This window comes from Eschrichtius robustus, chromosome 10 (assembly GCF_028021215.1).
Source record: "Eschrichtius robustus isolate mEscRob2 chromosome 10, mEscRob2.pri, whole genome shotgun sequence".
NCBI classification, from domain to species: domain Eukaryota; kingdom Metazoa; phylum Chordata; class Mammalia; order Artiodactyla; family Eschrichtiidae; genus Eschrichtius; species Eschrichtius robustus.
Genome location: NC_090833.1, coordinates 56,176,106 through 56,194,292, shown reverse-complemented (window position 1 = coordinate 56,194,292; position 18,187 = coordinate 56,176,106). Strand labels below are relative to the sequence as shown.

At 35.0% G+C, this 18,187-nt stretch overlaps 1 protein-coding gene across 4 annotated transcripts in view; it reads right to left on the bottom strand.

The window, feature by feature from the left end:
* Window positions 1-18,187, bottom strand: part of RIC1 (RIC1 homolog, RAB6A GEF complex partner 1) — a 133,213-nt gene that overhangs the window by 37,856 nt on the left and 77,170 nt on the right. Inside the window, exons 2-6 of one of the 4 annotated variants that reach the window (XM_068552551.1) lie at window positions 15,212-15,310; window positions 13,331-13,438; window positions 8,857-8,999; window positions 8,422-8,558; window positions 3,232-3,323 (exon numbers count right to left, since the gene is read on the bottom strand). In XM_068552551.1, the coding sequence (XP_068408652.1) occupies window positions 3,232-3,323; window positions 8,422-8,558; window positions 8,857-8,999; window positions 13,331-13,438; window positions 15,212-15,222 (491 nt within the window). In that variant the 5' untranslated portion in view covers window positions 15,223-15,310. The remainder of the gene's footprint in view (window positions 1-3,231; window positions 3,324-8,421; window positions 8,559-8,856; window positions 9,000-13,330; window positions 13,439-15,211; window positions 15,311-18,187) is intronic. The other 3 variants (XM_068552550.1, XM_068552548.1, XM_068552549.1) reach the window with 3 other exon arrangements.

The window sequence follows — 18,187 nt, the reverse complement described above, 5'->3', positions numbered from 1 at the left end:
CTCGCACAGAAACGAAGACCCAACACAGCCAAAAATTAATTAATTAATTTTTTTTAAAAAAAGATACTAATCTCAAAGCAAAAAACATATCTCTATAATAGAGATATATATGGCTACTATCACCGTAAGTAATCAAATTTAGCATCATCAATACTGAGACCACTCAATGTTATTGCTGCATGATGTCATAAGAAGTACAAAACACCTATGACAAAAATGTTTAACCAGAATCTAATCAAACCTTTAAATATAAGGGAAGAATTAGGCTGTAAACTGTCATCCTAAAAGAAAGCTGGCTTCTTACAGAACTCTAATAAGGTGTTCAAGTCAATTAATCCTCATAAGTGCTGGCAGATCAGGGCTAGAAGCCACTAGGTCAGTTATGTCACATAGCTATAATCACAGAACTTTCACCCCAACCCACGATCACGCCATAAGAAGGGCTGATGCTCTCCCAACTCATGAAAACTGAGGTAACTAAAAGGCTGAAGGCCAAGATTCCACCTGCATTATCCTGGAAGAAGGGCTAGAATCCTGGCTTCTAAAATATGGCCTTGCTAGACCCCTGGGTGCTAGCCCTGAATGTAGGTGATGTAGAACTGCACACCCACCACTGTTCCCGTCTCCATCAGTTTCCTCTAAATGCTGATGTGAGCTTCCTACTCATTTGACTATACTGGCTCAATAAGAACCACCTTCAAGGTTCAAACAGGTGTTGCAGAAACTAATTAAATGCCATTATGAGAAAACAATGAGACACATTTAGAATGTAGGATATTCTGTAAACAACTGACCTAGACTCAAAAAAAAGTTAATGTCATAAAAATAAGAAAAAAGATACAAAGATTTTTATAGGCAAAAGGTAACTAAAGAGAAATAATAACCAAATATAATTCATGACTTTTGAATGATTCTGATTGAAACAAAAGAGATAAAGGAAATTTGGTGACAACTGGGTTAGTCTGAATATGAATTGAGTATTAGATCTTATAGGGGATTTATCATTAATTTTCCCATGTGTTTGACTAAAGATGATGTGTTTATGTAAGAGAATGTCTCCTTTTTTGGAAACCAAGAAATAATGTAAATGTCCTTTAACAGGAAATCAGATAAATTATGATATATTCATACACCAAAACTCTACTTATAAATCAATCCCAAATAAATGATTTCAGTTACTGGCAAATAAGATGGATGAATTCACAACGTTGACTGAAAGAATCAAGACACAAAACATAGAATATGATTCTATTCATATAAAGTTCAAAATTAGGTAAAACTATATTATACTTTTTAGGAATGCATACGTGAGTGGTAAAACTGTAAAAAAAAAAAAAAAAAGGAAATGATTATCATGAAAGACAAAATTGGTTTCCTTTAAGTGTTAAGGAGGGGATGGGAGTCATGATTAGGAAGTGGCAGGAGTAAAACTTATATTGGCTGGCAATGTTCTATTTCTTGACTGAGTTGTGAAAAGATGGATGTTTATATTATAATTATTTGTAAAACTGTGAATATTTGGATTATGCACTTTCCTGTTTGTTTTTATTTTATAATATGAAAGTTTAAAAGGATATTATAAACTCTATGCCAATAAATTTGACAGTGTATATGAAAGAAACCAAGTCCTAGAAAAATACAACCTGCCAAAACGACTAAGAGACAAAAAATCTAAATCTTCTTCAGTCTATTTTAAAACTGAATTGAATTAGTAATCAAGAAAATTCTAGGCTCAGGTGGCTTCACTGACAAATTCAGCCACACATTCAAAGATGAACAAAGAAGGGAAAGAGAGAAATCCTTCCTCAACTTGTCTTATGAGGCAAGCATAACCTTGGTTAACCAGGAGAGAAAAAAAAAAAAAAAAAACTATAGCAAACTGTACTCATGAACATAGATTTAAAAAATCTAAACAGGGCTTCCCTGGTGGCGCAGTGGTTAAGAATCCGCCTGCCAATGCAGGGGACACAGGTTCGAGCCCTGGTCCGGGAAGATCCCACATGCCACGGAACAACTAAGTCCGTGCGCCACAACTACTGAGCCTGCGCTCTAGAGCCGGCACTCCGCAAGAAGGGAGGCCACCGCAATGAGAAGCCAGTGCACCGCAGCAAAGAGTAGCCCCCACTCACCTCAACTAGAGAAAAGCCCGGGTGCAGCAACAAAGACCCAGCGCAGCCAAAAATAAAAAATAAATATATTAAAAAAAAAAAACCAGAGCCTTAAAAAAAAAATTCTAAACAAAATGTGACCAAATCAAACCCATGATGATGAAGAAAAATACGCTTTCCTTTTCTCCTTACACTACGTTAAATTTACTTTCTACATTTATCTCCTCAGTGAGAAGCAATGTGTTGAGGATAAGGATTTCCTACTTCACAAACAGATTATTGACAGTGTAATGAAGGCAGTGATTTATAACACTATCAGTGTATTACTTATACTGATAGAAATACTTTGATACTTACCTTGATGTAGCTGGACACTATATTAGATGTTATGTTCTACAGAACCACTAAGTCACATTTTGAGGTCAAAATGGAATTTTATATTTAAGAAAGAGTTTTGAAGACTAAAAAGCACTATACACATTTTAAGGCATTACTCTCAGCATCTGATATAATCTTTTTATTTGAGCTACAACATAAAGCTCAAACAAGTCAGGTATATTTGTTGTTTTATAATGTATCCCAAGTGCTTAGAATTGTGCCTGGCACCTGGCAGACACAAATATGTTTGCTGAATGAATAATTTGTATTCAATTTTACTTCTAAAACCTGAATTATTTGAATTAAAGCAAGAAATTGATTTTATGTATGAGCTTTTAATTTGCTTGTTAACTAAGGCACACCCACTAATTCAAAGGCAAGTCAACACTGATGTCTTAAAAAGAAAGGATTGTTTCCAAAAAAGGAAAACATTCTTCCTGATCTTCTTTTAAACAATAAAGAACCTAAATTTTAACTGATTTAATCTTCTTAACTTGTGACTCAATTTCCTACCACTGGAAAAAAGCTCACTTTTACAAACTTAAACACCCAATCTCCAAAATCTGCCCTTTAGATTTGTTTGCTTCAATCTATTAAAATGCTTTTAAATTTTATATTAAGGCTGATTCATAAATTATGAAAGGCACAATGAAGTTCATAAGTGTGTTAAGAACATCTTACGGTTTAAAAAAAACCCATTATTTTTGGCAGTAAGTCTTAAAATGCAGACATCTATATCAATTACCTCGCACAACCAAACGCCATCAGTCGATACTTGTTATTTACCGCTACACAAGTTCCATCAACAACATCTTGTGGCCAAACTCCATGAAGCTGCTAAAATTAAGAAAAATAGTTAAGATTTAACGCATGTTCCCCAAATATACTTTTATCAATATAATTCTCCTTCAATAAACATAGTTTTATAAGGCTTTATATGGTTCTTTATATGGTTTGATCTGGATAGGAAAACATCCCATCGGAACTACCATCTGGATTTTCTCCCTTAAAAACCTCAATTTCATTAACTGGTTCAATAAATATTCCCAAATGAGCTCAGTCCAGTGCTAATCTATTCATAAAACACTAAAAAATGGATATCTGACCTCTAAATTCAAATTAAATGAAGACGACTTTCCTATCAAAATGTAAACCTCTTCATGGTAGAAACTGCATCTAATTTGCTCACTATTGTTATTCTTGTCACCTAGCATATAGTGTTGAACTTTTCTGATCAATCTAAAATGGTCGATTCTATTTGGTCTATCCTTTAGAAGTGATTAATGATTTGTCAATTGCTTACTATTCTCTATGACTCCTTTGCTTTATAGTACAGTGGTTAGTAGCATGGTATCTGGCAGCCTGACATAACATCTCAGATCTACCTGACTTGCTAAAATGATTATTTGACCTTTCCAAGCTTCAGTTTTCTTATCTGTAAACTACCTCTTAGAGTGTTTTGAAAATTAAATGAGAACTTACATACAAGTAACCCACTTAATACAATGCCTGGAATTCAACAAGTTAAGCTTCAATAAATGAATGATATTATTATTAAGCTTTATATGCTACTTAATTCTGAATACAGACACAGAATAGATTCAGCTCCCTTGTCTGTTTTTATTAGTCAAATCAAGGGCATCCTAGATCATAAATTTCTAAGGCAAAGGTCATCATGACTGTTAGTTTAGTAAGCACAAAAATTAGCACACTACAATACAGCACTGGATTATTTCTGGATTATCACGATAGTAAAATTAGATGATCCAATATAATCAAACTGTTTGAAATATAATACTATAGATTTTATTTAATTCCTAAATAAACTAGAGAATCTACTATCTAAATATGGAATATTTGCTTTTTTGTAGGAATTTTATTTATTCTTCAATTTTAATAATAAAACTAGACATTATTTTAGTTAACAAAAATGGCAAAGACAGCATTGAGCATTATTTCTTTGGACTGCTGCCTCGACCGAAATTCGTTTATTCATTCCTATAACAAAAATTTTCCAGGTGCCCACTATTCACCAGGTACTGCTCTAGGTGCCAAGGATACTGCAGATATTCAAACATACCAAAATCCCTAGCTATATCCCTGGCTTTACATTTGTTAAGAGACTGACAAGTTTAAAAAATTGTACAGTATCACATGGGAGGTTAGTAAATGTTACAGCAAAAATAATAACACAATTAAGGAGAAGAGAGTGTATGGAGGAAGGATGTAATATTAAAAGGTCTTCCCTATGAAGGTGCCTCTTGAGGAAAGTACTTTAGGAGCTACAGCAGTAGAAAGGCCCTGTCACAGTAGCATTTCTGGCATGTTCAAAGAACATCAAAGAGGCCTGTGCAGATGGAGTGGAGTGGAGTGGAGTGGAATGGAATGGGGGAAGGAGAAGGAATAAATGAGGTAACAGATGAAATAGGGGGCCAGATTTATAGGGCTTTGAAAGTCACCATAAGAACTTTGGCTTTTTCTCCAATTCATATATGGGGAGTCATTTGGAATGTCTTTAATTTTTTTAACCCTTTCTATTATGAATTATAATACATTACAGAAAAATACAAAAGCAAAAATGTACATCACAATAATATCACAAAGTAATAAACACTTGTGAAATTACCACTCAGGCTAGGAATTACCAGTACCCACAAGTCCCCCAACAGTGTCACTCCTGATCAATATTATCCTCACCTCTACCACAAAAGAAACAATATCCAGACCTACATAGTAATCACTTCCTTCTTTTCCTTTAAACCATTAACACTTAAACATGCGTCCACACAGAACTGATTCAGAGCTGCCTATGTTTTTAGTTTTCCTTCCATTTTATATAAAATAGAATCATAGCATGAACTCTTTTGTGTCTAGCTGCTTCCACTAAACATGTTTGTGAGATTCATCCATGTTGTTGCATACAGCCTTGTTTGTTCATGCTCATTGTCATGTCAAACACTGGGCTTTTAGCTCACTGGGCCTCTGGCCTCCCCTAACCAGTCTTGTTAGCTCTTTACAGTCTTTTTAGCTCTCCAAAGCCGTTAAGCACATTCAAAAAATATTTTTTCTCCAGCTCTTTTAGTTGTCCTCAGCAGGTTTTGTCCTAAATATCTTGTCCTACTGAAGGGTTCTGAGCAGAGGAGTGGCATAATCTGACATACTTTAATACATTTGCTAACTGTATTAAACAGTGCCAAACAGGGGACTTCCCTGGCAGTCCAGCGGTTAAGACTCCACGCTTCCACTGCAGGGGGCGTGGGTTCGATCCCTGGTCAGGGAACAGCCAAAAAAAAAAAAAAAAAAAAAAAAGCAATGCTAAACAGGATTTTTATAAAGCACTTAAATAATGTCTGATATAAATGTGGCATTAGTGTATTTCCCAATTACCAGTAATACAAATGTATTGTTTTCTTGTAATTTATATTTTCTACTTATAACTTATTTAATAATGTTTCATCTACTTTTCATTATTTTAGATCCTTAATTTACTAGAAAACTTTCTTTAACCAAATACTAATACAAGCTGATATTCAGAAATGAGTCAATCACTTTCCAGCTCTAATTTTTTTTTCAGTAAAAACATTTAAATCCCAAACGTATGTCAACAAAATGAAGAGGCAATCTACTGAATGGGAGAAAATATTTGCAAATCATATATGCGAGAAAAGACTGTATCCAAAATACATAAAAAACTCATACATTTAATAGCAAAAAAAATTCTGATTAAAAAATGGGCAGATGCTCTGAATAGACATTTCTCCAAAGAACACACAGAGAGAGCCAAAAAGTACCTGACAAGATGCTCAACATCACTAACACCAGGGAAATGCAAATCAAAACCACAATGAGGTATCACCTCACACCTGTCAGAATGGCTATTATCAAAAAGACAAGAAATAATAAGTGTTGGGAGGATGTGGAGAAAAGGGAACCCTTGTGCACTGTTGATGGGAATGTAAATTGGTATGCCACTACAGAAAACAGTATGGAACTTCCTCAAAAAAGTAAAGTTAGAACAACCATAAAATCCAGCAATTCCACTTCTGGGTATTTATCCAAAAAAAAAAAAAGAAGAAGAAGAAAAGAAAACACTAACTTGAAAAGACAACTGTACCCCCATGTTCAATGCAGCATTATTTACAATAGCCAATATATGTAAACACCTAAGTGCCCACTGATGGATGAATGGATAAAGAAAATTTGGTGTACACACACACACACACACACACACACACAGGAATATACAGGTGACCCTTACAACATGGGGGTTAGGGGCACCTACCCCCGGCACATACAACTTTACAGTCGGCCCTCCATATCCTTGGTTCTGCATCTGTGGATTCAATCAACTGCAGATCGTAGAGTACTGTAGTATGTATTCACTGAAAAAAACCCAGGTGTAGGTGGACCTGCACAGTTCAAATCTATGTTGTTCAAGGGTCAACTATATTATTTAGCCATAAAGAAGAATGAAATCTTGCCTTTTGCAACAGCATGGATGGACCTTGAGGGCATTATGCTGAGTGAAATAAATCAGACAGAGAGAGATGATACCATGTAGGAAAATATGCCCTTGAAAACTTAAAATCCTTTCCATTAAAGAGAACAGACTGAACATGAATATTTAGCTTCTCTGACTCTTAAAACCCCAACTTTTATAACAGAAAAGATTTTTTTCAAAATGCATATGTTGGCAAGGACAAAGAATGGGAGAGGAGGTGGTATCAGAAAATTCTGGAAGCTGGGAAGCAAGTGAATGAGTAGAATCCTTAACTAGCAGTAATGATGTTGAAAAACAGCCACATTTACATTGTAAGGTACACAAAAGGCCTGGGAATTTAAATGTCTCTCAAAAGCTGAACTAAAAGCAGTAGGATTGGTTTAAAGCCTGTTTAATCAGTAGCTGAGACTGCCTACCTCCCAGTCTGAGCAGCTAAGAAATACCCCACCTCCACTGCAATAGAAAACTGGAGTTTTTCTTTAGAGAAAAACAAAAAAATCTCAGTGGTCTCTAGACCACACCAAAAACAGGGATACATGGGAGTTTAATCCTGAATTTAGACCCTCTAGTCTAACTCTTCCATAACTCAAATCCAAAAATACTGGGCCAGCCAGGTACATATTCTCTGAGAAAGACTGCAGGACTCTTCTCCAACAGACACTGGATATGGAGCGGGGAGGAAAAGAAATAACCCAGTTAGCTCACCCTATGACGAAGATCACACAACCAAACCCACCAAAGCCCACACAGCCTTCAGTGAATCCAAATTTTTATTTTGGGTCTCTGTCACAGCAACCAAATTCATATATTAATGAATCAAATATTAATTAACCATTAACTCTGAAAGGATCTAAAAATAAAGGAATATAGGAAATCCACAGGATGATAATGATGGACAGCCTAAAAATGCAACTGTGTTAAATAGGTATGTATAGTAAGCAATCGTCCAGAAGGCTCCAAGAGAAATTTATTCAAGAAGATGAAACGGATACTAATATAATCAAAGTCACAATAACTATATTGGGAAGATGGGAAGAACTTACAGACAGGGTAGGGGAACAGGGAAGAGGGAAGTACATGGTCATTCATTTTCCACAATGGGAAGTCAATGAACACAGCCTAAAAACTAAAAATTACAGGAAATATTCAGAGTAGTGGAGATAAATAGCAAAATCATCAGTGAAGGAATAAAAAGTAGTTGCCTCTGAGAATGAAAACTGGGCATGAAGAGAACAAGCAGGAGGAAAGGAACTATCATTTTTCATTAACATGTCAATAGAATTGTCTACTTACACTATTTATATGTATAGTTTTGATTAAAAAATTAACAACCCCTAAAATCTTAAATAAGGAAAATAGGGGAGGGGTTTAATAAAGACTAAAATTAATAAATGCAAAATTAAAACATAAACATTCCAAGTAAATAAGTCATACCTCTGCAGTAAATCTACTTGACACTGGTGTGATAAATCCAACTTTACCATCATTAAACACAACAGCAAACCCATCAAGTGTGGCACAGTATTCCATGTCTCTAATGTGCACATCTGCAAAGCCCAGGAATGAACCTGCTGATGAAAAAAAAAGTACATGAAATATGAATATAAATATAGTAAATTCTCTTATATTTTTGCTTGCAAACCATATAAGGACAGTTAAAAGGGCAAACATAATGACCTAACAACACTAAACAATTGAACTACTCCTTCCTACTCTCTCTCTCTCTCTCTCTCAGGCACACACACACCCTCCTCCCTTGCATGATTAATTCCAAAGTAGAAAAACCAATGTTCATCCATAAAAAATATCTAACTAGTTTATATAAAATATTAAACATCTGGTTCTGTCTCATGAAAAAAGTGTAGCTACCTCTAGATGACTGGAGGTCTACTGAAAAGGGTACTGTACAAAGATTAATAGCTTTCCTCCCATTTGTCATTCCTTCCCAGTGAATAAGATGAAGAAGTCCATCAGAAGTAGCAACCAGGAGATCTTCCAGCACAGACTGCAAACTGTAGAGAAATAAGCAATTTAGAATCAATTTCCTTTTAAGAAAAGCATATTGGGAAAGCAATGAATATGAGTATAACTGCTCTGGAGAATATTCATGCAAAGATCATAAAACCACTTACAAAACTGCCATTTATCTACAATTTAGCTATATATCAGCTTTATCTATGTATAATTCAATCTGGAATCAGAAATTCTGAAAAAAATGAAAGACACGCGTTGCTGTAGTCACAAACCTGATGAATTATGTTTAAAAACTAGACGTACTGAAACAGCAAATTAGAAGATGGGAGGATAAGTGACAGCTGACAAGAAAGGAAAGAGACAGAGAAACCATGAAAAGAACTAATGACAGAATGACAATCCGGAGACATGGAGTATAGAGGTAACAATCCTCTAACCCTGTCCAACAGAACTTTCACCAGTAATGGAAATGTTCTGTATCTGTACTATCCAACACGGTAGCCATTAGCCACATGTGGTAATTGTACACTTGTAATATGGCTAGTGTGACAGAAAACCTAAATTTTTAATTCTGTTTATTTTATCTGTAATTTACATTTAAATCACTTCATTTGACTAGTGGCTACTGTAGTGAAGAGCACAGTTCTAGACCACAGTATTTCTAGGGTATCAAAGAATCTCACATTGTGCATCTATTCAACAAACATTTAATTAAGCCTGAGCTCTGTGACAGGCACTATGCTGGGCTGGAGATTCAGAGGTGAATAAAATACAGTTTCTCCCTGCAAAAGACCTCTCAGTTGACTAAGTAGTGAAAAGTAATTATGTAGTATGATCTCAGCACTTACTGATACTTGCAGAGAGATTTAACAATTACGACTGCATGGCAATAACTGCCTAATTTGTTTACTCCTATAATGCCAAGCCCCTAGGGCAATGTTAGTTACGTATGGCACCAAATGTTTGTGGGAGGAAGGTCAAGAGGGAAGGGGAATCCAAAAGTGAGGCTACAAAGATAATGGCAGAGAGAAAGAAAGAGAACCAGTGGAAACTGGTATCAAAAAAGCCAAGAGAATAAGATGGACTAAAGAAAGAGTACTCAGGAGTATCAAATGCTGTAAAAAAAAATTTAAGTATAAGAAAGAATGAAAAATGTAATGTCTATTTATATACTCTATTATGTACTGTTAAATTTCCTTTCATACTTAAGAGTCTATTTCAGAAATATTTTAATCCATAATGGTGAAAAGAACGTTTTTAATGTTTTCTTTAACTTTTAATTCTTTGGAAAGTTAAGTTCAATGACTTATTCCACCATATATTTCAGATAATGAAGAATTCACTGTACTTTCTTCCCAACTATAAAAATATTAAAAAAGATAAGAGTAACATGTCACCTTACTGAGCTCCATCTCTTGAACTTCAGAGCATTTGCAGTCAACTACAATTCCCAGTTTAATGAAAGTTCACCTTTTAAAATATTATATATTCTTTTATTTCAAATTTATATTTTAGTGGTAAAATTTATGTGTAGCATGTGGTGGCTAGAATATAAAAACTTTGTTTTAGACCTGATACAAGAGAGGCAATTTAGTGGAGGAGTCATTGGTTTACCAGTGATTTTCATTCAGCAGGATTCAGCCTCGGTTTTTTCAAACCACATTCTCCCTCTCCCCAGCTTGTATCTCCCTGGAAGAATCACTGCATATGACGATTAGGAACAAGATCAAGGTTACCCTCCAGTAGTTTAATTGCCTGCTAGGCAAAACTCAACACTCCTCTGACAAAGTTAACAGAATTCGGAATCTCTACATCATCATCATCCACAGTACTGTGATAAAAAATGACCAGATGTCTGAATAAACAGGAAAATGTGACCCAGAGTCGAGAAAAATCCATCAATGTAAATAGACTCATAAACAATCCTGACATTGGAATTAACAAATAACTGTGACAAAAATGATAAACAATCTATAAAAAAAAAATAGATCCTCCTCGTTTAATTGAAAGTAAACAAACTTTCAATTAAACAGTTGAAAGTAAACAAACTTCCAATTAAAGGCTGATGTCAGATGTTAAAGTATTGAATATTTCCATGAAGTTTAGTAAATAGGCCTTGTTTCAAGTCACCCAAGGGTCTGTCCCCACCAATTCCCATTCTCACAAAGATTTAAGAACTAAAGGATTAATTCTTGCCATCTACGGGATGTTAGGACCCTGTACCAATAATTTATATCCTATGTCTTCATATGTTGTACTGATTTTTATTGAAAATCACCCCTGGGTGTAAGTACACACAAAATACACATAAAGATACTCTAAGTTATGCCCTTAGAGAGCCTCTACAATCACTGACTTCTATGGGCTTTATTAACAGCTATGTAGTATACCAGAGGTGTTTGTTATTGCTGTTGTTGTTTAATTTAGGATCTTAGAAGTAGAATAATAGGATTTTGGGAGGAGAACAATAGGATTTTGGAATCTGATTAATCAAATATTCTTAATATAAAATGAATAATTCATAATTACCGATTCTCAAATATGTAAATATGTTTAATACCTAATTAACATTAAATACTATATATACTACATGGGTCTTTCTAAGTGCCTGGGAAGAAGGAAGATAATAAACTGTAGTATTTATTAGTATTAGTTAGAAATAGACTAAAAGTTTTAATTATAAATTATATCAGTACTTTTTTCTTTTTTAAAAAATTTTATTTAACTGATTTATTTATTTTTGGTTGTGCCGGGTCTTAGTTGCAGCTGGCGGGCTCCTTAGTTGTGGCATGTGAACTCCTAGTTGCGGCGTGCATGTGGGATCTAGTTCCCTGACCAGGGATCGAACCGCATCCTCCGCATTGGGAGGCGAATTCTTAACCACTGCACCACCAGGAAGTCCCAGTACTTTTTAACTTTCTATATATTCTCTATCCTCAATTAATAACAAGGTGTAGATGCTTAACATTAATCCAATTCTTTCTTCAATCAAAAATTAAAAGATGGCAGACTCTTGCAATCTTACGCCTATAAGCAACAGCATAATCACTGTCCCTAACTTTATTTGACTAATTTTTGGTAGTGGGAGGGAAAACAGTTGGTTTAAAGGCCAAGTTTCATGCCCCCTCACTCAATTCAAAAGTATACAGGAATTCTCCAATCAAATTTCCAGGAGGTACATGTTACAGGTGCTAATAATAACACGGCTCTGAAATGCAATTATTTTACTGAAGTTCTGAGAGAAAATGAGAGATTTCCAATCATCTAAATTAGTAGATTAAAAACTAGCACCTGACAAGTTACACTTGTACAAGACAGCAGGAATTCTTTTTTTAAAGGCTCTTTTTCTATCCCATATCCATGAACCACACAGTTTTTGCCACCAGGTGGAGGTAGAAAGCCATGCTTGTACAGTTCCATCCAACTTGGAACACAGACATTCAAAATTCCTTACACAAGTTACACTCTTGAAAAGGATCTCTATTCTGAAATAAAATCTGAGATAAAGAGTAACCTGAACTCAATCTCCTGTAGCCCTGATCACATTTAAACAAATAACAACAAAAACAAAAAGGCATTCTTTTTCTCTGAGGAGACTTAAAGTAAAAAAAAGGATAGATTAAACAAGGCAAGACAATAGCCAGCCACTTGTATACAATTCTATTTAACATGTTCTAGTATCTGTACTGTATTCTAACAAGAGAAATGATGAAGAAAGCCTTTCATTAGAACTGTGAATCAGAAGAATTTAAGAAACATATGTATTACATTCATATAGTTTAATATATTCACGTATTGTATCCATATAGGTCAACACTTAATAAGACTACATAGTAAAGTCTTTTTTCCAAAACTGTCCACCTAGCCACTCAGTTCTCACGCCCAGTTTCTTACGTATTCTTCCAGAACAACACATAAATTACCACCACCAGCTCGCTTTAAAATAAAATAGTAGCATTTTTATGTACAGTATACCTCACTTTTTTTAACCCAACAACATATTTGGGAAGTTTTTTCAAGAAAAAGTGCCCCCCTTTTTTTTTAAATGCATATGAGTATCTTTTTAAGTAACATGTACTATGTTATACCATTCAAACAATTCTAGATCTTATCAAAAAATATAAATTTCTAAATAAAATTACAGTTGGTATACCCAAATTGTGGGCTTTATTACAGTAATTTAAGTATAATAATGTACCATCTGTAAAATTTTACATTTTTTATAAGGGCTAATCAAGAATTTTTAAATTAAAAAAAAAATGATCCTCAATGCAAAGAAATAAAATCAACTTTCTTACTGCTCATGCAATTAACAAACTACACTGTATATTGTCATCACAAAATGCTAAATTTAACCAAAGTACTGTACCTCATGATGGGTGCTTGCAAATCCAATATTTTCCTCATCTCTAAATTTAATGCTGGGGCACACTGTTCTTCCTTAAAATGGGGTGTCCCCTTCACTTGTGGACTTCCTCTAAAAAAAAAGCAAATACGCAGGATTAAAGAGAAAGATACTGAATTCTCCTCTACTCTGTGACTAACAGCAAATCAAATAAAGTAACACAATCAAACATAAAACTCAGGTGTTCATCCTTTAGGTTCTCAAATGAAAAACATACTTAAATTCCACTATAGCAGACCTATCTATTTATCAATTAGAAATAAATGTGTCTGACCAGTGTAACTTATATTGGGGGGGAGTGGGAATGGAGGGAGAAGAGGGAGAAGAGCAAAGAATCTTATGGAAAAAAACAGTAAAGACAGAAGTTAATTCTCAAGGGAACCAACAGACATCTTATTTAAAATGACTGACAGCCCCTTCTGAGTTGAGCAACTACGAAACTTATATACCATTCTATTATACAGTGCATGTCCGAAGTGATCCAAATCGTCACCTCATCTTCCCTTGCTCCACACCTCATTCTTGATTCCTATCCTTCAGGTATATATCAGACTTAAGGTCAGATTCAGGGATGCAATTAGGAGATGTTTTACATTAAGTGGCAAAATGGGTAAATTCGAAAACTCCGTGGCACTAAATGGCTGCACTAGAGTGGCTAAGTCAATGCCAACATAATTGAGCTGTCACATACAAGCCCTCAAAAGGACTATAAAGCTATTTTGGAATCTTTATATCCATACGGCACTGGACCATTCTTTCTCAATGCCTGTGCAGAATTTAACAGCTATCTGTCTCTTCTCTTACTATCAGCTACCACTTACTCTAGGCAACAATTAGCCTGCCTACATCATCTTTCCTTCTCATCACCTACAATCCTAGAAACCAATTTGTCAATACTATTAAAACTAAGTGCAAAGAATCTAACAAGTTAAGGTTCCTAGCTTTGTGAAAATTATTTGGATGCTCAGAAAATTATTTAGATGCTTACTTATTAGTTTTAGATGACTTTCCATACAGAAACCTGGTGGTGCTTTATTACTATCCTCCTCTGCTACTGCCATGACCTGGAATATTTGATTCCTTCTACGTGTCTGAATGTCTAAATTGGCTAATGTTTAACCAAACATGTTCATGTTCAATTAGTATGTTTGATATGACAGCCCTTAAAAGGACACCATAAGTTATTAGTTTACAGGAGTCATATCTGAATTGCTAACCACACAAAACACTGTGATGAATTTCCTGAGATGTTCTCCATGTACATCTAGTTTTAAAGTTATTATTCAAAGTAATACATACACATAAATAGTCAAACAGTGCTAGAAGGCTTATGACAAACAAAAATAACTACTGAAGTAGTCTTCTTTCAGCGAGGAGGCAACCAGCTTGAATTCTTTGAGCTGTTATCTTCTTCTATTTACCTGCGTATTTTTTAAACCATGTGTTTACACTGCTTTAACATCATTAATTTTAGATATTATTAACTTTTTATTCTCATTTACCCATTTTTTCCCATCCTCCCAACATAATTATACCAAACTGTTTTCATTATGATGATTACATAAATATTTTTCACTTCTGGGTCAAGTAGTGTTCAGTAATCTTTCCTTAAATAACTTGATAATTTTCCACATGCTTTCATTTGCTTGGTTTTCTTTAAACTTATACCTAAGTCATCTCATACTCCTTAATAGCTCTGACAAAACAATTCTCAATATAATCTTCTATGTGGTCAAACCTGCTACATAGCTTATCAGTTCCATTTCCCCCCCGCCCTTGGAGGCATCCCTCTTTATGCCCAGTGCCCTACTAAGTCTAATGCACAGCTATCAACATGATATTTACTTTGTCATCATCCTTATGATTTCTTTGCTTCTTTCCTATGTTGAATCCTTTATTTTATAGATCCTGTATCTTCCTCGGTTCACATATTCTTGGGGCTTCCTGGAAAGGTGCATGAGAAGTAAACTTAGAACTCTCAAGTCTGAAATGTCTCTATTTTATTATGACACTTGAATGAATGTCCCTTCAAAAAAGACTATGATAAAGTTGTCTGAAAAGACATTTCTTCTGCCACTGTTCTATATCCTGGGAGGGTCTGTCAAACGTTTCTTTTAATGCTTTTATTGAATTTTTAATTTCTGCTATCATACTTTTCATTCCAGGAACTTTCTCACACCCACCTCCCCTTTTTTCTTATAGCACCAATTTTTTTTTTAATTAGGCAATACCTGTTTAAGGTAGTTAATTTTCATTTCCCCAAAGTGTTTTTGTTCCCTGTATTGCCTGTTTCCTCTGAGTTTCCTTTTTTCTGTTGTGTGTCTCTATTTTACATTAGAAACTTTCCTAAGAGGGCTAGCATCTTTCTTCATGTTCAAGAGGTTAATGAGAAAAAACTAATTATAAGCTCTATGTGTTCAAGTTTGGTTGTCAACTGGTGGACCTCACGGTAGGCATTTTTGTTGAGGTCTTCCAATATGAGAGGATGTTGGGTCATTCATCTGGAGTGATTTAATTTCCATAGGAAGAATCCCTCAATCAAGTACAGAAGCCAGAAGTCTGGAGCCAAGCAGGGGAAGAAAGCTTGACATCCTATTGTTCAGTACAACAACTTTCACTTAATCCCCGTCTTTAGTTTAGCATCTCATCCTTGCCCTACCCTGTGTCTGGAATCCCTCTGGTTTAATCAGACATCCTGTCTCCTGTGAGGTGAGAACACAGAAATCCTATTCCTTATTCAGATTTTTCAAACAATCCCCATTTATGGCCCCTGGTTCACTCCTGTATTCTGTGGTACTAATGCCTGAGCCATTCTAGGGTTTTGCAGATCAAACAAGTTGCTTTTCATCAATATCATATATGTAACCTTAGGCTCTCAGGTTTGATATTCTTCCTAAGTCATTTATTTTTTCTCATCTAATTTTTAGGTCATGGGTTAGAGATACCTCCAGCTCTCATTAAAGATGAAAACAGTATTTCAACTTTTTGTTCTGTTGGTGATTTTCAAGAAAAAGGTGGAAACCTCATTACCCATCTTGAAACTGGAAACTATTTTCCTTTATATAAATACTATCATTTATTAGAGCTAAAAGTATTACGATAAGAATTTTATAGCAAATTTAAGTAAATCCTGACGTCTCAATGACTTCCATTATAAAATTAGGAGATAAACTTCACAGTATAATTTCCATCCCTTCCTCCAAACATACTAAAATGCAGTAAACTGTTAAAAATTACATGAACAAAAAAATCTAACTTTCTGATCAAAAATATTATTACTTATAGTTCAACAGTAATTTGAGAGTATTGCATCAGACTTTTGTAAGGGAGAGCCAAACTATGCAGAGCACTGAATGCCAGGAGGAAAAAAAACAATAAATTGAAAGGTTACCAAGTATGAGTGTACAAAACGTTCTGCACACATTATGTCAACTGATTGATTACAATCCTTTGAGTCAGGCGTTATTATCCGTATTTTTCCAGAAAAGAAACTGAAGCTTCAGTTTATTATTAAGAATTTTGTTTATGGTCACAGAGCTAGTAAGTGAAGGAGTTAAACTGAAAACTAGTAGAGTTAAAGAGACTAATAATAACCTTTGTGTACACAAAGAAATACTACAATGAATGCTAAAGAATGCATTGGTGATAGAGTGGGGAGGGAGTAGTCTGTAAATTAATTAGGAGACTTAATAAGAGTACACAAAGGCATCTACTAGCAGTGGCAGCAGAAATGTCTTTTCAGACAATTTTATCATAATCTTTTCTGAAGGGATATGATAAAAGCATAATGAGAATTATAGTTCCCGGTCATTAACAGAGGCTTCTCAGAGACAGACAGATACAATCACATTGTATGCATACCTGGTTGTCATTCAAGCTATTGAAACATAATATATTCTTCATTCTTGGGCACACAGAACTGTGCTTTCCTCACCACTTAAAATTAGGTATGGCCATGTGACTTACTTTGGCCTATAAAACACAAGGGGAAGTGACTTGTGTCATTTCTGGGCAGAGGCTTTAAAGAGCCAACACTTGGTACACAATGCTCTGCTTTTATCCTCTACTGCAGGGACTTAGCCTATGCTGACTTACACAGTACAGCTGTCCCTTGGTGTGTGCAGGGGATTGTTTTCAGGACCCACCATTCATACCAAAATCCGCTGATGCTCAAGTCCCACAGTCAGTCCTCTTTATCTGTGGTTCTGCGTTCAAAGATTCTACCAACCGTGCATCATGTTGTACTATTTGTGTTTACTAAAAAAAAAAAAAGTGCATAAGCGGAGCTGCACAGTTCAAACCCATGTTGTTCAAGGGTCAACTGTATACCACATCAAATAACTGAGAGTTGTTAGACTGTGGTCCAGTAAAACTCAACAAATTAATAGTTTGTGATTATTATTCATGAGTGATTTTATTAACTATGTACTCTGAGGAGCAGGAAGAAAAAAGAATGAAGAAAAATGAACACAGCTTAAGAGACTGTGGGATACCACCATACATACCAACATAAATATAATGGGAGTCCCAAAGGCAAGGCAAGAGGAAGAGGCAGGAAGAATATTTGAAGAAATAATGGTTGAAAATGTCCCAAATCTAATAGAAACATGAATCTAACCATCCAAGAAGCTTAGCAAACTCCCAAGAAGGATAAATTCAAAAAGATCCATACCAAGATACATCGTATTCAAACTACTGAAAGACAAAGAGAATCTTGAAAGCAACAAGAGAAGTGACTCATCATATACAAGGGATCCTCAATAACATTAGCAGCCAATTTCTCATCAGAAACCATGGAGGACAGGGGCAGTGGGATGACAA